General features: G+C 42.4%; 1 protein-coding gene across 1 annotated transcript in view; it reads left to right on the forward strand.

Moving 5' to 3' along the window:
- RCL1 (RNA terminal phosphate cyclase like 1) overlaps positions 1-24,222 on the forward strand; it is a 33,042-nt gene that overhangs the window by 2,187 nt on the left and 6,633 nt on the right. The window contains exons 2-7 of the mRNA XM_059833731.1: positions 626-697; positions 1,522-1,697; positions 11,403-11,477; positions 12,754-12,878; positions 15,055-15,180; positions 17,899-18,055. Of these exons, the coding sequence (XP_059689714.1) occupies positions 626-697; positions 1,522-1,697; positions 11,403-11,477; positions 12,754-12,878; positions 15,055-15,180; positions 17,899-18,055 (731 nt within the window). The remainder of the gene's footprint in view (positions 1-625; positions 698-1,521; positions 1,698-11,402; positions 11,478-12,753; positions 12,879-15,054; positions 15,181-17,898; positions 18,056-24,222) is intronic.

Consider the following 24,222-nt stretch of genomic DNA (forward strand, 5'->3'; position numbering starts at 1 on the left):
ACTTGTGTTTCTCTAGTCTTTATTATGTCAGTGACGGTTTTCGAAATGGGAAGGTTTGAAAATCTGCAGGTAGATAATTGTGTATGTGGAACAACTGTGCAGCAGCAGCACTTCACATCTGAATGTCCCCTTCTTTTAAACTAAGACTTCCACAGAGGATAACAGGAAGCTGTTAGTAGCTTGTTGTGCTTAAATATATGGGGTCCTGTTTTCTAGGATTTGTATGTTTTGCTTTGTACTGAGCAAAATGTAAATTGCCAAAGGTTTTATCCTGGTCTTGAGTGATCCCTCAGGCCACTATGGTCAGAAGTGTCAACTTCTATCGCTCGCTGGGGATACAGGTGCTAGGGAGAGGAGTGTGGCTGGTCCAGCAGTCACATTTGGGGGCATCTCAATTGATGTGAGATGCCTATAAGCATGGAGACTCAAATTAACATCTCTGTTTTTATAGTGAATTGCCTTTTCTTGTGTGGTAGAATTAGACCACAAGTTGAAGAGTGAGGGTAGCCTTACTGTTGTGAAAGGTAGGAAAGAGAAAATCTGCAAGTATGGTGTTGAAGTTTCTTATTTTTTCCAGGAATAAATTTAAGGAACTTCAAAATTCTGTCTTTGTTCTACTCCTCAGATTTTGAAGCAAGTTTTATTCGCCTGATCGACAAAGTGACCAATGGCTCTCGGATTGAAATAAACCAAACAGGTGAGATTTATTTTCTCTTCTTCCTCTGTTCTGGTCTTCCGGGCTCTATCAGCTGCTCCAGTGAAATCAAAGTTTTGGCTTGACAGAGGTAGGTGTTCAGATAGCATTGACTAAGATCAGAAATAAGCAAGCTGAGAAGTTTTGTAGTAATTGATCGCATTCAAGAAGATCAGCGCTCCACCATGATGCAGAATTAATGAAACTGTATTGCTCAAGAATTAAAATTAGTATTTTGTTTGGTCTGAAGGATTTCATAGTGGGGGAGGGTCCCTCTAAACCAGAACTGATTATTGTAGAAGGTAAGGTTTGCCTTCTACAAAGGCAGACTTCCGAGCAAGACTGCTTGCCTAGTCATGCTCAGAAGAGGGGTTGGTTTGAGAGAGAAGCAGCCCACATAAAAATGTCATCTGGTTCTTGTCCTCTTTTTTAGGATTATGGTTGGTCAGTAAAGCAGATGAACTACCACCAGATAATGCCAAGACAGTGATGACCTGATGGTCTGGTGAAAATTTGATTTAATTTTATTATCCTCTTCTGCTGTGGAGGATAATAATTGATCAGGGGATTGCTAAGAGATCCTTGATTTTTGGAGAGGAGGGGAAAGGAGGAGAAATTATGTGCAAGACAGACAGACACTCATGTGTATTGGCCCATTTGTTAACAGCAAACGTAGAAATAGCATGCTGGAAGTGCTACCGTCTTTCATGAACTCTTCTGTCTCCACTTTGCCTGTATACATAGTTGCAAAGTGTCTTTATACTGTAGTAATGGCCAGTGTCCTGACAGCGCTCTGGTTTGGTTTGCTCCCCTGGCATCTTCCCCAGGTACTACCTTGTATTATCAGCCTGGTCTTCTGTACGGAGGCTCGTTGGAACATGACTGCAGCCCCAGTCGTAGTATTGGCTACTATTTGGAAAGTCTGCTCTGCTTGGCACCTTTCATGAAACATCCGCTGAAGATTGTCCTGAGGGGTGTAACAAATGGTCAAGTAGATCCTTCGGTAAGTAGTAAAATTTAAGTACCAGAGGAGGAATTTTTTTTTTTTACCCTTAAAAAAAAAAGTATTAGGAAGAAGTATCTAAAACGTGTTGCATCTTTATCATCCCTCACATCCAGAAGTATCCAGTGTTACTGCATCTGCCAGCAAGATCTCCAAATCTAACACGTGTTTGCTAAACTGTTGCCTTTCTGCATCACACTCCAAACTGCAGTTTGTAATCCGCCTTTTGACTTTCAGTTCTGTACTGCTTCTGTCTTCTCCCCTGGAAATTCCCTTTAAATACGATGTGAGGCCCTGCCACTGGTTTGCTTCTCCTGTTCTCCTAGACATTAGATGCGTTGTTTCTCCCACTCCACACATGTATTTACTGTAAAAAGAGGAAATAGTCTCTGAAATTTGAGTGGGACAAGAAAGGAATCTTTCTTTTCTGTTAGGTACTGGACATAGTAATACCAGTGCTGTTGTGAAGCCTTGTTTCTGTTAGAAACAGAAGTCACATGACAATTACGAAATTACAGTAGCAAAAATATGTAATAAGTCTCTTAATTCTTCAGAAAGACACTAGAAGGCATGGTAGATCAAACGACTATGAAATGCTTGCCTTGATTTCTATTATTGCTGATTTTAACAGCGTTGTTACAAAAATGAGCTTTGGGTAACGTGGGATTAAATCACTGAAGTAATGGTTAGTGGTTATGCTCCCCTCCCAAAAAAAAAAAAAAAAAAAAAAACAAAAACAAAAAAAACCCAAAAACCCACAACAACACACCCCAAAACCCACAAACCCAAAAAACCCAAACATAATGGCTTTTGGAGAACAGCACTGCTGTTTACCTTTAGAAAGGTGATTGGAGATTGCCTATTTTCCTCTGAGTAGATTAAGGAAACATTGTCATCTGAAAACTTAACCAGTTTAAATGAATATGAATATTATTAAGTATAATTGCAGATATTAGACAAACCTCTGAGTTCTGCTAGTATTTATGGCTTTTCAGCTGTGCTTCTGTTGTCATTGAAAAAACATCTTTGCTCACCTGTGGCTCTGTGAGACACCCATGTGAGTCAAAGGATGATTGAAGGAGGTTATACACAGCACTGTCAAAAAAAAAGGGGGGGGGGGGGCAGAGTAAAATGGGAAGCATGTTTTGCTAACCTTTCAGTCACCGTGATTAAAAGTACTTAATAGAAATGGTAAGTAGAAAGAATCAAAGAAGTCTCTTTTGGTTGACTGCATGTTTTTAATCAAAATGGAGAAATTCTTGAAGAATTCGGAGGTGAAAAGCACTCCAGTCCTAAAGTTGCTTTCAAGTAAGTTTGGACACTCATCTAAGCAATTGAGTCTTGATTCTGGAAATTATCCGTTTTCAGGTATCAGTCACATGGGCCAACAAAGATTAAACAATTTTAGTTGAAATGGGTGCGAGAATTTGAGCCAGTTAGTTTGTGCTTGAAGAGGGTTTGCACTGGCTGAGGCTCAAACACAGAAGGGTGTTGGCATACATCAGCTGAATCACAGTACCTGACACTAAGTGTAAATAAAATGCAGGTGTGCATGCTAAGGACTTATATCTTGAAGTATAGCTGTAGTTAACTGTGACTCAGCTCATGTGTAGTAACTTTTTAAGTGGTGGTAACTGAATACCAATTCATAAAACTGGGTTAAACCTGGCTTATGTCCATTTAACTTGCTGAGTAAACATTAAACCTCATCCACACCAATAAACTACCTTAAGGAGTTCTACAAGATGTTTTGTATATAGCACATGGCTCTGCAGGTTGCTGAGACTAAAAGCACAAGTTTAAGTGCTACCCTAAGTGATTTATGTGCTTAAGTAAATGGAAACTTGATTTTAAATTGATTTGGGCTTTTATTTTTCAGTAGGCAGAAGGTATTAATAAAATGTTCACCCAGTTTCTAACCTATGCTTGCCCAAAAAGGGATGCTTAAATTTGTCTATCCGTCTGTACACTTCCGAGCTTTCCAAGGGGAAGGGGAAAAGGCAAAGTGATGTAAATACCTTGCGGGTAGTTTAAAATCAGCAAGAAGTTTTCCCTGCTGCTCTTCATGTAAGAACCTCCCGATCTCAGTGTAGTAGGTACAATAGGCAAGGCACACAATCATTGTCTTTAGAGAATTTTTATTGCTTTTATTTGTAAAAGGAATATCATGTATTGTAAACATGTGTCTTTATTTTGGATCTAGATTAACTCTGTGGGATCTATCCTTGCATGAGTGTGTTCAACATCTGTCACCTGCAGATAAATGTACAAATTCACATGTGTGAGTGAAAATACATATGTACGTACACACACATATATACACACATGATCATATAGCACCCCCTTTGTGCTTGAAGTCCTGCCCATCCTCCCACCATATCTCCTGCTTTCAGCCACACAATCCTGCGTACTCCAATACCCTGCACACTTTTCAGAGACTTCCCTAAGCCAGTTCAACTAACTGCAAAATGGCAGAGAGCTATATCCCTGCATTTTCTCATGGAGGCATCCACTGGGTAAGGAGCAGGAATGTGCGTGCAGCCAGAGAAGTGGGACCTTTCCCTCACGGTAGCAGTGAGCAGGTAGGCTGACCCACTGGGCTTTCTGAAATCCGCTCTCAGTGCTGAGATCTCAGCTTTTACACAACCTCAAAAATATCTGTTGGGTGTGATTGCTGCATTGTGGGTTTGAGGTTGCTCTTTGCCAGAGACCTCCTTGTCAGGAGGACAAAAGGGAACGTGGCAGATCTCCTGCTGTGGGGAGAATGGAAGTGGTCAAGGCAAGAGGAAGAGCATTTCTAAAGAATGGCTTGTGGAATGAAAGATTTCATCTGCGTTCAGCAAGGCACAGGTCAGGTTGAGTTCCTGGAGTATAAATAGTGTATGTTAGCATTTGTTTATATACATCAATAGCCCGCCAGTGGGGTCCAATGGAAAGCTGTTTGACAGCTGGTGCCATTCTGAAAGAGCAGTGTGGCCACTGAAATACAGGGTAGTGTGCACTTGCTCCAGTTTGGACTGTGGTGATAATAGTGTCTGGGTGATAAATCCTCAATGAGTGAGAGGGATACTACTCTGCCCGCACTTGTCGGGAGGAGGCATGGCTTTGGAATACCAGCCTGAAACGTTCACTGGCAGCCTACATATGTGTTATGTTTTCTGTGTGACCACTGGTGAGACCTGACCATGGATAGGTTGTGGGACCAGCCATGTAGGACTGGCGTATAGAGTTGAGGTAGTTTCAAGTTTCTCTGTATAGAGAGTATGTGTGCGCGGGGTGTCCTTCTAAAGTGCCTTTTTGAAGGGAATGGAGGTGGCACACAAATGATAGCTCTTACTTGCCTTTCCTTCCCTATGTGTTGTTACTCTGACATACATAGTGCTGCAGTAACCTGGTTTTGGAATAATCATTCTTAATGTTTGGGTTTGCAAGTGTTAGAAGTTTTTTTTACAGCTATGCCGTGGGACTTTCAACTGAAATGACTTCCATACTGGCATGAGACTAGCACATGAAGTTTTGGCTTGGGAGCAATAATCTTCAATGTTAATCAAAATTCAGCAGTTGTCTGTAATCCCAGGAAAACAAGAAGTTTTTCCTACTGACTTTTCTGTCTTTTTTTTTTTTAACTTGCTGAGCTCTGGTTTCACTCTTCCTCCCCTACCTGCCCTGAATTTAGGTCCTTGTCCCCAAAATGTAATGCTGTATGCGTGGCAGGGATAAATGCTTTTCTGTGCTGTGTTAATGACTACACAGGCCAGCTAATGCTTGCCCCTTTGCTAAGTAGTCATGCGCTGTAGGGGCTGTGTCTGTTTTTTTGCAGCTTTGCACTAGCTAAGGGACTCTGCAAACCACTAAAAGTTAGTTTTGTTTTGTTTTTTTTTTAAATCTTTGTAGATTTCTTCAAAGGAAAAAGGTTTGTATTTACACTAGTTTGTGAACAAGCAATGTCTGTGGGTCTTAGCAAGTTGTTGGCATTTGTGGTGAGGTATGCCCTTGGTTGTATGATGCATTTGCTTTGGTACGACTTAGTGTTGTGTTGTGTGCTCTGGAGATGGTATAACTGCTCTTCAAGGGGAGCTGAGGGATGGTTTTATGGCTGAGTATAGGCAAGAGACTAGAAATATGGCTTTACGTCTCAGTTCTGCTACCATCTTGTGATTTCCAGCAAAGTACTTAACCTCTCCTGCCTGAACTCCCACTCATCTGCTAAGCAGAACTGATGACCTTCTCTATTTAGGCTGCAAATTTGGAACCGAGACAGTCTCTTATTCTGTGTCTGTCTAGTACCTGATAAGTATCATGCCCGGAATTTGTCTGAGGACTAAAAACTATGGCAAGTCTTGAAATTTTTGGAAACAGACAAACCAGACCCAAAATTGATCCAGCTTCCTAATGCTGGCTTAACATGCTTTCTCCAGAGATACAGACTTCAGTCCAGAATTGTAAAAGTGGAAATGGAGGAGGGAAAGGGAGTTCCTAACCTACACAGTGAAGCTTTTCTTTTTTTACTGGCATATTAAGTTTCCTAAGAAAGAGGGAGAAAGAATATGTAACTTTAATGTGCACTGGATCAGCTTGTTGGAACTTCTACCAGTGGTATTCGTGTGTGTCTGTCTGTGTGCACACATGCATGTTAGTAAAGGTTTTTGCTCTAAAAGTCAAATTTGCGTGATTCATGAATACTACTGAGGGGCCAAATCAAGGTAGCCTGGCCGTAAAAAATATATAAATATAAAAAATTAGCCATTGACTTACAGGTTTTTTTAATGAAGACACTAAAATATTGATACTACCATTAAAAACAATGCAGGACATGGGATATGGAAGACTCCCTTTCCTCTGTCCACCCAGCGGAACAAGGTGAATCAAGGGATAGGGGGCAATGGCAACAAGTTCCTGCCCAGTGCAGCAGGCAAGCCTCCTCTGTTACTACCCCACCTTCCCAGGTCCTCTTGCATAATAGGTATGAGGCTCTGCAAGTGGAACAAAACAATGACAAGGACCAGGTTCACCTAGTCTGGCAGTGTCACCAAGGCTAAGCCAGCCTACACCCTGCATAAAAACAGCTTCCCTAAAGAAAAAGAGACGAGTCATTGTCATTGGGGACTCTCCTGAGGGGAACAGAAGGCCCAGTATGCAGACCGGACCCACTTAGGGTAGTCTGCTGCCTCCCTGGCGCCCATGTTAAAAGACGTGACAAGAAAACTTCCTACCCTGGTACAGCCCTCAGATTATTACCTGTTTTTGATTCTTCAGGTAGGCAGCAATGAAGTTGCAACAAGAAGCCCGAGGGCCATCAAGAGAGAATTCAGGGCCTTGGGACAACTCATCAGGGGATCGGGGGCACAAGTAGTGTTCTCCTCCATCCTTCCATTGGCAGAGAACAGTGAGGGAAGAAACAGGAAGAGCCAGCAGATCAATACCTGGCTCCGAGACTGGTGTCACTGACAGAATTTTGGGTTCTTTGATCATGGGTCGCTCTATATGGCACCAGGCCTGCTGGCGACAAGCGGGGAATGCCTGTCTCGGAGGGGAGAGGGATCCTAGCACAGGAGTTAGCAGGGCTCATTGAAAGAGCTTTAAACTAGATTTGAAGGGAGAAAGGGGTAAAATCAGGCTCGCTGATGATAAGCCTCAAGTTGTCAAGCCAGTGTTTGAGTGGAGGTGTGCTGGCAAGGCTCTTTGGATTGCTGTCTCAGCAGAGGTAGGGGATGGGGACCCACGCAGCAGCAAAGGCGTAGGGGTTGTTGACATGCTAGAAACTAGGGAAGCGCCTGAGATCAGTCGCATAGTAATTGGGGCTTCTCCTCCCAAAAACGTGGCAGGATCAATAGCCCAACTAAAGTGCATCTATACCAACGCATGCAGCATGGGCAACAAACAGGAGGAGCTGGAAGCCATTGCCCAGCAGGAAAACTATGATGTAGTGGCCATCATGGAAACATGGTGGGATGAGTTGCACAACCGGAGTGCTCCACTGGATGGCTACAAACTCTTCAGAAGGGACAGGCAAGGAAGGAGAGGCGGTGAGGTAGCCCTGTATGTCAAGGAGTCTAGATGTTAACAATGGTGACGACAGGGTTGAGTGTTTATGGATAAGAATCAGGGGGAAGGCCAGCAAAGCAGATATCATGGTGGGAGTCTGTTATAGACCACCCAACCAGGATGAAGAGACAGATGAAATATTCTGTAAGCAGCTGGGAGAAATCTTGTGATCGCTAGCCCTTGTTCTCATGGGGGACTTCAACTTACCAGATGTCTGCTGGAAATACAATACAGCAGAGAGGAAACAGCCTAGGAGGTTCCTGGAGTGTGTGGAAGATGACTTCCTGACACAGCTGGTGAGTGAGCCAACTAGGGAAGGTGCCCCGCTGGACCTGCTGTTTGCGAACAGAGGAAGACTGGTGGGGGATGCAATGGTGGGAGGCCATCTTGGGCACAGTGATCATGAAATGATAGTTTTTGATTGTCAGAGAAGTAAGGAGGGGCATCAGCAGAACTGCTACCTTGGACTTCTGGAGGGCAGACTTTGGCCTGTTTAGGAGCCTGGTGGACAGAGTCCCTTGGGAGGCAGTCCTGAAGGGCAAAGGAGTCCAGGAAGGCTTGACTGGACACTCTTCAAGAAGGAAGTCTTAAAGGCACGGGAGCAGGCCGTCCCCATGTGCCAGTAGATGAGCCAGCGGGGAAGAAGACTGGCCTGGCTGAAGAGAGAGCTTTGGGTGGAACTCAGGAAGAAGAAGTTTATGACTTTTGGAAGAAGGGGCAGGCAACTCAGGAGGACTGCAAGGATGTTGTGAGGTTTTATAGGGGGAAAATTAGAAGGGCCAAAGCTGAACTAGAACTTAACCTGGCGACAGCCGTAGAAGACGATAAAAAATGTTTCTATAAAAACATTTAGCAACAAAAGGAGGGCTAAGGACAATCTTCCTCCTTTTCTGGACACGGGAGGAAAGATAGTGACAAAGGCTAAGGAAAAGGCTGATGTACTTAATGCCTTCTTTGCCTCAGTCTTTAATAGTAAAACCAGTTGTTCTCTGGGTACCCAGCCCCCTGAGCTGGAAGGCAGAGATGAGGAGCAGAATGAAGCCCCCATAATCCAAGGGGAAATGGTTAGCAACGTGCTACACCGATTGAACACACAGAAGTCTATAGAGCTGGATGAGATCCACTCAAGGGTACCAAGGGAGCTGGCAGAAGTGCTCACCAAGCCACTTTCCATCATTTATGAGCAGTCCTGGCTAACTGGGGAGGTCCCAGTGGACTGGAGGTTAGCAAATGTGACACCCATCTACAAGAAAGGCCAGAAGGACGATCTGGGGAATACAGGCCTGTCAGTCTGACCTCAGTGCTGGGCAAGATTATGGAGCAGATCGTTTTGAGTGCCATCACATGGCACATACAGGACGACCAGGTGATAAGGCCCAGTCAGCATGGGTTTATGAAAGGCAGATCCTGCCTGACTAACCTGATCTCCTTCTATGACAAGGTGACCCGCTTAGTGGATGAGGGAAAGGCTGTGGATATTGCCTACCTGGACTTCAGTAAAGCCTTTGACACTGTTTCCCGTAGCATTCTCCTGGAAAAACTGGCTGCTCATGGCTTTGATGGGTATACTCTTTGCTGGGTAAAAAACTGGCTGGATGGCTGGGCCCAAAGGGTTGTGGTGAATGGAGTTAAATCCAGTTGGCACTGTCACAAGCGGTGTTCCCCAGGGCTCAGTTTTGGGGCCGGTCTTGTTTAATATCTTTACCAATGATCTGGATGAGGGGATCAAGTGCACCCTCAGTAAGTTTGCAGAAAACATCAAGTTGGGCAGGAGTGTTGATCTGCTTGAGGGTAAGAAGGCTCCTCAGAGGGATCTGGACAGGCTGGATCGATGGGCTGAGGTTCAACAAGGCCAAGTGCCGGGTTCTGCACTTTGGTCACAACAACCCCATGCAATGCTGCAGGTTTGGGGATGAGTGGCTGGAGAGATGCCCTACAGAAAAGGACCTGGGGGTGTTGGTTGACAGCCGGCTGAATATGAGCCAGCAGTGTGCCCAGGTGGCCAAGAAGGCAAATGGCATCCTGTTTTACATCAGAAACAGTGTGGCCAGCAGGACCAGGGAAGTGATTGTGCCCCTGGACTTGGTACTGGTGAGGCCACACCTCGAATCCTGTGTTCAGTTTTGGGCCCCTCACTACAAGAAGGACATTGAGGTGCTGGAGCGTGTCCAGAGAAGGGCGACGAAGCTGGTGAGGGGTCTGGAGCACAAGTCTTATGAGGAGCGGCTGAGGGAGCTGGGGTTGTTCTGTCTGGAGAAGAGAAGGCTGAGGAGAGGAGACCTTATCGCTCTCTACAACTACCTGAAAGGAGGTTGTAGCGAGGTGGGTGTTGGTCTCTTCTCCCAAGTGACAGGACAAGAAGAAATGGCCTCAAGTTGCACCAGGGGAGGTTTAGATTGGATATTGGGAAAAATTTCTTTACCAAAAGGGCTGTCAAGCATTGGAACAGGCTGCCCAGGGAGGTGGTTGAGTCACCATCCCTGGAGGTATTTAAAAGAGGTGTAGATGTGGTACTTAGGGACATTGGTTTAGTGGTGGACTTGGCAGTGTTAGATTAATGGTTGGACTTGATGATCTTAAGGGTCTTTTCCAACCTTAACGATTCTATGATTCTGTAAGAAAGGAGGTATGTTGGCCACCAGGATTTGAAGAATGAGAACCGCTGCATATACTTGTAGCTACTCAGGTAGCTCTAACAGGTTGTTCCCAGCTTTGTCGGTGAGGTATGTGCTACTACTCCATCAGTGGCTTGCACTCTGCAAAGCAAGAGAGAATGAAACTCAAGAAATGTGGATTCTGGCTGAAGGCATGGGAAGGAGGGTGGATTTTTTCTGACTCCTCATCTGCTGTCTATCGCATGCCTGTTTCCTTCACCTGAATTTAGTTCCTCTTTGGTCATGTTGTCCTAGTGCTGTCTCTCCCAAGCTGCTTGTCTTGGCTAACTCCCTGTGCTGTTGCACCACTAAATCATTTTTGTCACCTTTGGCAATGCCACTGAAGTTTTGGCAGAAGAAAGAAAATGACAGTCACTGGTGTCTTTGGTCAACAATTAGGAGGAGCAATGGTAAGGAGAATCCTGCTTACACCAGGATCTGGCAGGCAACTAGCTCAAAGGGAGTACGTGGATGATGTGTCACCTACTTCAAATTTTTCGAAGTATTTCAACAGAAGTTACATAGAAGCTTCTGTTTCTCAGAAACAGAAGAAAATAAGTTCTTGACAAAAGGATGAGGTGGTTCTTACCAAACCAAGGGCTGGCTCCAAAATGCAAAGATTCTTGCAATCATCGTTTATTTAGCTGCAGGAATTTTTTAGCAATGACAATAGAATATAATTTTTTCAATATCTGTGTTCAGAGAAACAAGTGAGCTGTTTTAGCTGAACCATAACAGAAATAAAAATCAGGCTGAGGAAGAAATGCAGCATAGGAAATTCCATCTCCCAGTGATTTATACTAGCAAATTTTTTGAGTAATGAGATAATGTTGGTAGTGTAAGAGTAGCCAAAGCTCTCTATGATGCGTTCCCATGTCTTTCCATAGAATACCTAGTATGGAGAAGCCTTGTCTTTGTTAGGCACCTCATAATGCAATGATTTTTAAATTACTGACTTTTGTAACTTCCTGTAAAGAGTCTGCTTTTTTAATTCTGTGTTCTATAGGTTGATGTCCTTAAGGCAACAGCTTTACCCCTACTGAAAAGGTTTGGAATTGATGGTGAAAGTCTGGAAATCAAGGTGAGACAATTTGTTCCTTTCTTTTCTAGCTCATGTTGAAACGATACCTTTGCACTGCTTCACAGGGCCATATACTTGCTGCTGGTATTTCTCTCTAGCAGATACCTAGTTGTAGCCACACACATTTTTAAAATTGCCTCTTGTTCTTGGCATGTTTTAAATGGCATACCAGCCACACAGTGATTGAAGATGTGGAGAAAGATGCAAAGGCTGTGGATAGAGAGTGTAAGGAGAAGGTAGTGGCTTTTCTTAGTCTTGGAGATCTTTGCAAGCTAAGAAGCCTTTTTGCTTTCTTGTTCCTCTTTGGTTCATTTAATTTCTTTTTCCTTCCACTTGCTCTTCCTGCCCTGTGCTTAGGGCTAGGGAGTAATAGTAAAATCTTTTGTCTCCTTCACCGGTGGAGGAGCTGGATCTGTGTTTGGGTGATTGAGGTTTGCTTCCAGTTTGGAACATAAAGTAAAGAAAGTTTCTTTAAAGACTACACTTCTCACATGACCAGTAAATCTGGATGTAGAACAGGTATTTTAGGTTGGAGAAAGAAACTATAGCCTTTTAAAGTTAAGAACACTAATTTAAAATATGTGAAGGCCCTAGCTGCATTACTCGTCTTTGCTTGCTCTGCCGAGTGCCCCCCCAGCTGCCTCCCCTGATCCTGCCCATGGCCCAGGACCCTATTGCATCCCCCTAGGACCATCAGACCCTGCTCCAGTCACCCCACAGCGGAGCCCGTCTCCAGCTCCTCACAGCCCTGCCCTGCGTGGCCATGGAGCCCCTGAGCCAGACCCACCGATGGGCCCATATCCCATCCCCATCCTTGTGGATGTTGGCTGGGGTGGTGGGACAGGCTCAGGCTGGGCAGGTCTGTTTGTGGGAATGAGTTCATTCTGGTTCCCTGTATACATACTAAGCATCAAACACTTCTAGACTTTATTCAGCAGTGAGGTACAGATTTCGTATTGGAGACTAGTCTTAAGTTAAGGTTGCCTTCCCATTGAAGGTGTTGGGTTTGTGTTTGGTTGGTTTTGTTTTGTTTTCCATTGAGAAGCCACACCCTACTGTACTTGAGAGACAAGAGGGAAAAATAAATCAATTTTTGCTTACAGGTTTGGTGCAAAATCCATTTCTGCCTTTAGGATGTCTTCTTGCCTGTGTTCACATAATACCCCTACTGATAACATTTTATTATATGTGAAATAAAAGCTATAATTTTTGAGTGTGTAAGTACATTCTTTGTACTCTTTACTAGCCTGTTTTTTTCCTCCATTATTGTTTCTAGATCAACCGGAGAGGAATGCCTCCCAAAGGGGGTGGAGAGATACTGTTTGCTTGCCCAGTGAGAAAGGTCTTGCAGCCTATTCAGTTCACAGACCCTGGCAAAATCAAGCGCGTCAGAGGAACTGCGTATCCTTCTTTTTTTTCTTTTAAATGAGTTTGCCTTAAAAAACTAAGTCTCCCAACTTGAAGTCGCAGAAGTGCACCCATGTTGCTGAGCATGTATCCAGATAGCACAGGGTGACATTATACAGAGGGATCACACAACTCAATTCAGGACCATGTCTCAAAACTGCTGTGTTCAGGACATTGCTGTTCAAAAAGCATCGGTAGACAACTAAATAAATTGAAAACTGAACAGCACTATTTAAAATCTTTTCAATAGCAAGAAAAAGTTAAAATACCTTCTATCACATAGTGTAGCAGCACTAAAAGGAATCTTACCTTGTGTGTAAATCCAGTAGTAACAAATGTAGTTTTGTTACGCATTTAATAGGTGGTATCTTGGCTGTTAATGATTCTAGCATAATATTGGATGGGAGCTTAAATTTTAGTTCAGTTTGCCCCTCACTGCACCCATGTGAACTGAGTTTTTTGTTGTGTTTATGAGAAAAAGTTTGTTAGCTCTTCACCTTCAGTAGTATCATTGGAGAGGTACAGACTTGCAGCCTGTTCCTCCTTTTACTTTATGGCATACCATCGTAATTGTGTGTGAGAACAGCACACCTTGACCTCTGTTTCCAACTGCAGCATTTGGATGAGTGCAGCATTGCCAAGTGAGAGCAATTTTACTGGGTACATGTGCTGTAGATTAACAAAGGAGGCAGCTCAGTGTGCTTTTGGTGGTGTTCGTCATGGTCGTTCCATGAAGAAAGTAATTCCTTATGCCCCCATCCACCTCTGTAGTAAGTAGTTCAATCCTCTGTTTCTGTGTGAAGGAAGAAGCAATGATCATGGCTTTAGTGCCATCTTTCTAAACTGACGTTAATACATAGCACTGTTCTGCGCTGCTTTGACTGGATTTGGTCAATGTGTGTGAACTACAGGTTTTTGAACTTCCACTTTCCTCCAGGTTTTCCTGGGCTTTTTCTCAGGGATAAAGGTTTGCTTTTAGTAAGCCCGGTGAGAGGCAGTCTCATCTGAGTTTGGCCATTAAGTGTCCTTCAAGCCAGTAAAAAACAAAACATCTGGAAGGATAAGTGCTTAGATCTTTTATATGTGCATTTTTGTCCCTTCAAGATTCAGCTGAGCAATGCTGCTTCCTCACAGCTTGTGTTGCAGCAACCTTTTATACTCATGCAAAATATTGAGGGCATCAACCGTGCAGAACGATCAGTTTTCTGATCATTATGTACTGTTTTTGCCATAAAGATATTAAAGCTTTTGGTTTACCTACTCCACAAGGACATGCAATAGAAATTTGTAGAAAAGGAAATTCCCTTCTGCCAGCTGAGAGGTTTGAAAGTGTGTTTCTCTGCATTGCTATGTGCATGTAGGTGCAGATGGGTGGTTAAATGTGCAGAGCATGGGTCTACATTATAGTTGGGATGGAATTCGGAGCACAATGCACTTTGTATATTTGAAGATCTGTCGGGAATATCACTGGAGCAGCACCCGAGTAAAAAAGCACAAAGGCAGTTCATCTCTTGTGTACTGTGAGGAGGTGGGTTGCGGTGAGCAGGAAGGTGGTAATTTCTTCTTTCCTGGAACCGTTATCTTCAGATGCTGAGTGACTGAAGAACCAGTGAACTTGATAGCCTTACAGCGCTGCAAAATAGTTGGAGAGAGCAAAGATTATTTTTTTAGCTTTCTAAAATTAGGTTTTTCTTTTGTTAAAACATTTGTCTTTAATTTCATCTACCCAGTTTCTCCCTGACAGAAGTAGAAAGACAGGACTTCCTGCTGCTAATTCAGAGAAACTTCACTCGTCACCATCTTTTAATAGTATATGAGGAGCAGAGCATGCAGGGCTTCCTCCATCATAAGAAAGCACAGGATGACAGGACAGCAATTTAAAATTATTGAAGGGCATTTTTAAGATAGATGCTTACCTAGTCATAATAAGCTGTTCTTCTGCATGTGTTCTGTGAACCTCATTTCAAGGTATATCGGTGAAAAGACTAGAAAACGCTTAAGCACATGTGCTTCTCTAAGTACAGGAAAATGGACCAGCGCTCATGAATGTATGTATAGGACAAATCCATATTTTCCAAAATAATGCCCTGGGACCTCTTGGCCCCTTTTGTCAGTCTCTGGTTTAAATTTCTTTTGTGACCACAATGAATGCCTTAGCTTGGAAATGTAGATACTCTGTCAGAGTGTCACCACAGATGGCAAACAGAATGGTGGAATCTGCAAGGAGCATCCTGAACAAATTCCTCCCAGACGTTTATATCTACACAGATCATATGAAGGGGGTCAGCTCTGGAAAGTGAGTATCCAGTATTCACAGGGAACAGAAATGTAATTCTGCATTTGTTCATCTGCTAGGGTATTCTGATCTGTAATTTTATCGAGTTTTAGGCCTTGATCTTCTATTTTGCTGACTTGAAATAAATATTCCTCACAGGGAAAAAATTGCATGATTCACTAGATAGATTTGTTTTACTCGTGGTACAGGGATAGAAGTTGAGTGGTTTTTTTAAACAAGGACTGTAATACATCGTTACTGCTACTAAAGGCAACTTGAGCCCTCTTCAGTTTTAAACCTGTTGCTTTGAAGTGAGATTAAGATCAGAGGTGCCATGGTATGTTGTGAAAACTAACATTCAAACTTGACTATACACCTTCTGATGGAAGTTCTAGTATTAAGGATGGGACCAAACTGTTCTAGAAAGTGTTTGAGCTGTTGGGTTGTCTTCTACTTTACTATTACATAAAAAGCTGAAAGAGTGTCCATTCACTAGCAAGGACTGGAAAATCGAGACAGTACAGCAGAACACAGAAGTGATGAATGTGATTCAAACAATTTTACTGAAATCTGTCAGCTTTGTTGTCCTCTTGTCACTTTTCGTTGAGGTTGAAGGAGTTCTGGGTAACTAATTTGTTTGTCTTCTGTCTGTATGCTCAAATCCAAGCATGCACATTTTCTTTCACTGTTTCTGCTTTTTGAAATACTACCTTAAAGAAAACCTGTTAGGTTTGCAAGTTTACAAGTCAACTCACTTTTAAGTATTTTTCCTCTTTCCAATCCTTCATCGTATTTAATATCCCAGGTTAGTAATTCTTGTGGCTCTAGACTGTTAACAGTGATCAGAATTGTGAAAACTTTCTGGGAGCTGTGAGTTTTTGGGGTCTTACTTTGTTTATCTGTTTATAAAGTGGAAAAGTCAAATGAATTGGGGCAGCAGCATTACATTTACTGCTTGCATGGGTAGCCCATGCAGAGGGATAAATAGTAGCATGGGAAGAGGAACTGAATTCCTCTCGATCTTGCTGGTGCTTGTGGCTTTCTGATGCTGCTGTGCTGTCACATTCAGCTTAAGTACGGCGCCAGAACAATTGCAGTATACCCGATACTAACATTGTGCCACTTCGGCAAAGCTTTTTTTATTACCTGGTTCCCAGTACTTTTTTGTGTATGTGTCTTGGCAGAACAAGGAAGGAAAGCAATATGTCCCACTGTTTCCAGTGCTGCCTCTGGTGATGAGTAAGACTGGCAAGGCTTAGTTCAACACATCTGTGCCCAGCCCAAACCGAGTCCTGATTTCAGAATATAAAGCATTGAACTATGTCCCTTCCACAGTGCCAAAAGCTTCAGGGAATACGTTATTTGACCATCTTCTGCCACCTATCATGTCTCTCTAAACAGAAACTTCCTGGTTCTGTTTTGAGCATTTGCAGCAAGAAGTTTGAGAAGATGCTTCCTAATACTGTCTGCACATATATGAAGCACTGGATGATTTTAACTTTCATTTAGGCAGATTGCCACATGCTACTGAACGCTAACAAATTCTGCCAGCTGGTATAGTTATTGAAGGATACTTGACACTGCTCTTGTCTTGCTGTCTGGATCTCTATCTCTCTTTCAGAAGACGGAAAGGAGAAGAGAAACATCTTTAGCATACCTTCCATGTTGCTCAGCAAGTGCAGGCAGTTAAATATGGGTGGGAACCACTGATATCTTTTCATTCCTGCCCTACTCAAATGCCTCAGAGGAACTTTTGTTTTTCTGGCACTGGGAGAGTTTGTGTGTATTGGTGTTTGGGGTTTGATTTTGTTGTTTCTTGATGTTGGTGACACTCCTTACAGTTTTGGGTCAGTGGGACTATTTTAATTAAAAAGTTTGGGTGGTGGAAGCAGCAGGAGTCCAGAACTGTGGGAAGTGAAGTTAACTTTATTTTGAATAGCTAGCTATTGGTGCTCTTCCAATGCCTATAAAGAGGATCTTGTGACTTTGTTTCTTACAACTTTCTGTTTTCTCAGCAAGCTGTACTCGGCCATCTGTGACTTTCTTGTAGAAAATGTTTCTTAAATCTCACAATAGCATTTTTCAGGATCTTAAGCTCTGAGGAAAACAGTGGGTTTTTTGTTTCTTTCTTAAAATCATACGTTCAGAAATCTTACACAGTTGTAATGATGTGGATGGTATTGAACTGAAAGTGAAAAGAAGCGATTGGAAATACAAGTAATACGGATCAAACTTTTTTTATTCTTCTGCTTGATGCCATGGCTATCGTCTAATCTTGCTAAATATTGAAGCTTCCGGGGAAAGAGCTCGATCCCTGAAGAAAGTTTTGGTTTTGAATGTCACAGAGAAGAAACGCCAGATACCTTTGAAATGTTCATCAAATATGAATTAAATATATGTGAAAGACACTTTTTTTTAATAGAGGAGGATATTTCTGAGGTTTGGATGTTTTATTGTTTTTTTTTTCTTTCCTTTTTAAAGAGTTTGTGCCAGGAATAGCCCGCACAGTGCATTTGGGGCAAGTGGTACTAGGTTTAGCTTCTAAATACTGTTGTTAATGTTTTTTCCAGGGTCAGTCAAATGTATAGAACAGGACATCTGCTGGCAAGTCCAGATTCCGAGCATTGTCCTATGAGAGGAGCTGTTTGTGACTTGAGGAAGAGGTTGCCTGGGAGTAGTTCTTGGCTCATTACTCAATTTTTGTCCTTAAATCAAATGCACTTTTTCCCTTTCTTTCAGATCACCAGGTTTTGGCATGTGCCTTACTGCAGAAACCATCAATGGCACTGTTCTCAGTGCTGAGCTAGCCTCAAACCCTCAGGGCCAGGGAACAGCTGTGCTTCCCGAGGAACTTGGCCAGAGCTGTGCTAAGCTGTTGCTTGAGGAGGTCTACAGGGTAAGTGGCCGATACATTTTGTGCGTGTAGCTGTAAGTGAAGAAGGTAATGACATGTTGCTAAAGGAAGAGGTGGTTTAGGGGCACCGTCAGACAGGCTCAGATCTGAATAGAGAAATGATCTGATGCTGCCAGTGTTGTCTTCAGGTAAGGAGTGGTTTTGAATGGTTCCATTAACAGCGTAATGACTTACTGGGCCATGGTATTTCTCATGTCCAGAAGATGTTACTATGAATCATAGTAGTGGCACATTTTCCCTTTGTTTTCTGTCTGCAACAGAATTCAGCTGGCTTCACATGGGCTGGTACTTTTTTCATAGTAAGTTGGAGGGATAATAGTGTCAATGCTCTTAAACTAGTGGTTGGAATGGGGCATTACAAGTGGGAGAACATAGGAGGAAGGGGGGAAAAAGCAGCTAGCCTCAGCTGCGGCTGCTTTATGGTGATGATGACAAAGTCAAATGTGCTGAGATCTGTTGGTTGTATGAGGAACTGCCTGAGTGGTTTGCTGGAACGAGCTAAGTCAATGTTGCATAGGAATCTTAAGTGCATCACAGTCTTCTGCAGCATAATTTTTTTTAATTATTAAAATGTTTTTCATTTGTGGTGAGACTTTCAGTGGATGACCAGCTTTCAGTCTTAGAAATTAATTGGCAATTAGCATCGTAGTGAGTTTCTGATTTAATGAAGAACCTACCTCCTTCTGTTGTATATCTTCACAAATGTTAAAATAAGTAGCTGTCAATGCTAACAAAACACATTTGGCCTCTAGGAGGCAGTCATCTACAAATTGTACTCACTGTTTTAAAAAAAGTAATTGCTCTGAACTGGAATAACCTGATAGGACTTTTTTCAAAGTATTAAAAATGCCCTTAACGAGATTCTGTATTGGGTAATGTAGTCAAATATAAAAATACCCCTTAACCTCATAAATCACATCCATGCCTGTAGTAGATTGTTCGTCCATGCCCGTGTTATCTTTTCCTTTCCCTGCTGCAAACTCTTCATCTGTCTGAATTACCAACTTGCCCACTTGTTCCAGTCTTCCATTAATATTTTGTCTTCATTTATTCAGTATACGCATGATGTTGCTAGAGGACTTTCGCTTTCTAGCCCAGGGGTCTTATCTCATAGAAACACCACAAACAAATGTTCCTCCTGGCTACAGTCCAGACCCCTTGCATTTGAAAGTCCAGCAAGCATGGAGAATGCAGTCACAACTAGTGACTGAAACATCTGTTTGTTTCTACAATTATGTAGTGACAGGTACTTTTATTTGAGGGGTGAATTGTAAAATCTTTCAGCTTTCTCCCTCCCGCCCCCCCCCCCCCCCCAAAAAAAAAAAAAAAAAACAACCAAGCAACAAAACCACATGTAAAATTTGGTACATTTGTTGCTTTGTGTAAACCTCTTAGAAAACAGCTTCAGGTAGTCAGATGATTGGAGGCATCCGAAATCCAGTTTCGACATACTTTTATCATCAGCAGTAGGTATTTTTTTCCTTTGAAAACCATCCAGCACTTGACAGATTGAAACTAGTGAGGGAATTTGTCCAGATATTATACTCTTCAGAGTCAGGTGTCAGAGAACTGCTGAAATGAAGAGGGCTGGAAAGGCATGAACCAGGTCATTTTCTGCTTTAGTATACTGCAGCCATTTGAATGTCATGAGTCAAGTTCTGCAAAGCACCAGGACAGTGAGGATCTCAGGACAACAGAAAAAAAGTGTTTAAGGAGAAAACAGGGTCAGGCAAGTCTTTGAATGATAAAGTGATAGGCCATGAGGTTTCAATGTCTTTGAAGATCAGATTCTGAATGAGTGAGGGTCTTAGCTGTGGCCTGCTATAGTACCGCTGGTGCTCCTGGAAGGCTGTTTTATATGTGGGCCACTTCAGTCCAAGAGTGACTGACAAATGCTGAGCAGTGTACAGACTGCTTGTGGTCCTGCACTGCAACAGCTTATGGTGGAAAAGTTCTTGTTTGTTAGCATTTTTGGCTATTGTGCTGCTTATCCGCTGCAGTGCTCAGTCCGTATTCAGTGTTCATTAATTCCCCACTCCCTCTGTCAGAGGCAATATGGTGGGTTTTGTTCTGTAGTGTTCAGAATGCACACTTGAATTTATGTATGACATAGATGCTCACACAGCGCTAGCCAGGAATCTGGATAGATGGGCTTTCTCATTGATTTTTTTTTTTTTTTTTTTTGAGCTTAGGTCAGTTTGATCTAGTGTGACCCCAGAGAGAATCTAAAAACATGTTGCAAACCATTCAGTGTTTGTTTAGTTTGAAGATACTTCTTTTTTTTAAAAGTTTCTTTGTCTAGATGTCTAGTGAAACAGTAAAAATTTGGGAAAGCTGTGCACAGAGAAAGAATAGGTTGCTCTAAACAGGCACTCTTTAAGTCCCACTCTCATTACACCAGCTACTTGCTGAATACAGAGCTCAAGTGAGAATTTCTCTCCCTGCCTTTAGATCCTCTCTTTACGAGATTGTTTCTCCATCTGTGTCTTTACAGGTAAGTACTGTGCTGCAGGAGCCAGGGAGGGTTGACCAGAAAAGGACGTCTCGGGAGCATTGGAGATAATTCTCTGTAGAAGGGTTTTTAACTGTCAGGGTCACCCACAAATCTGCTGGAGTTCATTACTGTTTAAAGGGGCTCGGGGACATCTCTTAAAAGTGCTTGCTTAATGCTTGCTATTATGTGAACTTTACCACCTAGGAAATGTAAGGATTTGAGTCTTGCTATGTTAAGTGCTAAATGGTCCCTTTTACTAAACCTTTAAAAAGAAACAAAAGAGGTCGTATGGAGCATTTTTTATGTGTATTTGTTGATGGAAAGATGTCAGAGCTAATTGACTAATAATAAGTGGCACAGTGCTAATTACAGTGGCTCTGAAAGAGGGGGCATGGAGTGACTGGCTAGCATTGTCTTTACCAATCTATATGCAGTTCTTACCTAAGCTTAATTGTAGAAGGCCAGTAAGGATTTTCCTCTTGTCTTTGAAAGGTGTTGGTTACGGGAGCTTTATATAGCAAGTGATTGGCAGAATGGAAAGACCTGGAAGAACTGGAAAAGGATTGAATGTGATTGTACCCTTGTGCTCGGCACTGGTGAGGCCACACCTCAGATAGTGTGTTCAGTTTTGGGCCCCTCACTACAAGACAGACATTGAGGTGCAGGAGCGTGTCCAGAGAAAAGCGACAAAGCTGGTGAGGGGTCTGGAGCACAAGTCTTATGAGGAGCGGCTGAGGGAACTGGGGTTGTTCTGTCTGGAGAAGAGAAGGCTGAGGAGAGGAGACCTTATCGCTCTCTACAATTACCTGAAAGGAGGTTGCAGAGAGGTGGCTGTTGGTCTCATCTCCCAAGTGGCAAGTAATAGGACAAGAAGAAATGGCCTCAAGTTGCGCCAGGGGAGGTTTAGGCTGGATATTAGGAAAAGTTTCTTCACTGAAAGGGCTGTCAAGCATTGGAACAGGCTGCCCAGGGAGGTGGTTGAGTCACCATCCCTGGAGGTATTTAAAAAAGGTGTGGATGAGGTGCTTATGGACATTGTTTAGTGGTGGACTTGTAGTGTTAGATTAACGGTTGGACTTGATCTTAAAGGTCTTTTCCAACCATAACGATTCTATGATTCTATTTCTTGTGATCACGAAAAATAGGGGAGGATGCAATAACCTATTTGAGTTCTTTAATGAAGAATGGTCAAGTTGTTACAGGGTCTTGGAGGGGCAGGAGGGGTAAGGCTGTTTGTTTTATTTAACTAGAGCTAAAATGAGTGAAGCATTTCACTGAAGGCTTGATTTTCAAGATGACCTTGCTTCAGTGTGACAAGGCTCTGCTCCATTCTTTTGGGGAGGAAAAAGAAAAAAAAAAAACCCCAAACAGACAAAAACCAAACTCTCTGCACTTCATGTAACAAATTATTGAGGCATGCAAGTACATACCACACAGACAGCTAAGGGAAGAAATGTCTGTATGCCAAAATATAACCAAGACTAAACCAAAGCTGGGGTCAAGCTTAGAAGAATAATCCGCTTTGAAACACTGTTGTCCGATACCCAGAGTTGTGATACTTGTATGTGCATGTCAGCTGTGGTATTTGCATAACAACATTTCAAAATGGACAGGGTTTTAAGTGATCTGTGTCTCTAATTGTCATATCCAGCTGGATCTGGCTCTGTTGTCAATGGAAACAATAACAGAGAAACTGCCATAAATCTAATTAATATGGACTAGAAGCTGCATCCTAGGTTGGTAATGAGTGCCAGCTATTTTGAAACAAATGTCAGTGCTTTGGCTCTGACTTTGCCTATGCCATTTCTCTTGGGAGGGTTGTTTTTGATTTTGGACTCTCGAGTAAGTGGCAGGTGGGTTGAGTGAAAAAAATTGGCCTACTTGGGAGTGGCATGTCCTTCATTTGGCACAAGTTACTGTTCTGTCACCATTAGATTACAAGCAAAACACTTAATTTCCTTGTCTGGCAACTGCCTATGTGGGAATGGGCATAACAGCGCATTGCTAAGGCACAACAATAGTGGGGATGACTGACTCATTGCAGCAAGAGAGCTTACGTAAGCAGCTAGGACGTGATGGGTGCATAATGTTTTGCTATATTGTTTAGAACGTCGTTGTTTCCATGCTGATTGAAGCTTTTGTATAAATTTGGTCATAAAAATAGATGTTTTCAGCTTTAGGAAAAAAAAGCAAGCGCAGAAAATGTGACGTTTTCATCCAAGTGATAAAGAGCATTTTGAATTATTAAGCAAACTACAAATACAGAAAGTCCTTTGTTAGGAATACTCCTTACCAAACTCTCGTCTGCTTCTAATACATGTTTCAGGTTGGCAAATACAGCTGGTGAGAGCTGTGGCTCTAGATTGCACCAGAAAATCCTGCAGGTACCCTGTTCACTCAAGATGAAGCACAATTTTTATCAGTCCCATAGAGAACATTAGGTTGAGTGCGTGAACTTCACTTTGGTATGACAGGTTCACACAGTTAAAAAGGCAAGGGCTGCTATAAGAGCATGTTGCTAGGAGTTAGGTCATGGTAGTGAACGTAATGCAGATGTTTCCTTTGTTGTGGTGTATCATTTGTTGCATGAAGTGCAAAGGTTTTTTTCAGAAGAACGGAGCTGAGACTTGTCACACTGTGAAGCAAGGCCATCTTGAAAATTAAACCTTCAGTAACTCTCCTTGGAAAGGTCCTCCTTTTTGCCCTCTCACTGACTAAATGTGCCGATATTGTCACATCATTATGTTTTCTTAATCTATGTAGTCCAAAATTTATTTTGCCCCTCTGTTGCCTTTTTGGATGGTGTTATCTCTTAAAATAATGACAGATTGCTCCTTGCGCACAAAGGTAAGTGTCAGTTTAGCTCATTAGAGAATTTGGTTTTAAAAGGATGAATTTTTAGTTTTGCTCTCTCCAGAGAGCCTATTCAGAGGGCTTAGCATTAGGCCTGATCCAGAAGGAAACTGTTCACAAATTTCATGTGGCTGTAGATCAGGATGAATATGAGTACAGTCCGAAATAATGTTATGCCAGATATTTTTTCTATTTTCAATGTGTACGCATAGTAATAGCTGGTAAATTCTCTTTACAGCAGTCTTGACTGAAACCATCCCTTTTAATTTATGTTCAAGCTTTGTAAGCAAAGAAAGCCTTCCAATTCTCATTTACATACACATCATAGTTAACACCTTCCACATACAAAACAATTTACCACACATGTATGACTTACTACAGTCAAATATGCACAAGAGCATGTGTAGTTCTACATAATTTTATGCATGACTTTTTCACATAGCAATTAAAAAAAAAAAAAAAACTTCTCATTTTAAATATGGGGGGGAAATGTTTTACAAATGTAAAACCACAAAAGTTAGCAGCAAGGGTTTAGGTGAATGTGTGTAAAACAACTTTTAACTTGCTGATTTGCACCTGCTAACACTGAACTATTTGTCCGAATCTAACTTTATAAAGTGCTGCTCTCTTCAAATGCGCATGAACTGTAATTAATAGCTATTTACAATTTACTGCAAAGAAATTCTTCAGTGCTTAAATTTTGTGGTGTTAGAAGAGAAGAGATTGGGAGAGATGGGAGGGATCTTTAATGTGACCTTGTTACTGGGGTTTGTTTTAGTTCTGTTCCTTTCCCAGCCTGCCA

Source organism: Gavia stellata, chromosome Z (genome assembly GCF_030936135.1).
Source record: "Gavia stellata isolate bGavSte3 chromosome Z, bGavSte3.hap2, whole genome shotgun sequence".
In the NCBI taxonomy this organism is placed as follows: domain Eukaryota; kingdom Metazoa; phylum Chordata; class Aves; order Gaviiformes; family Gaviidae; genus Gavia; species Gavia stellata.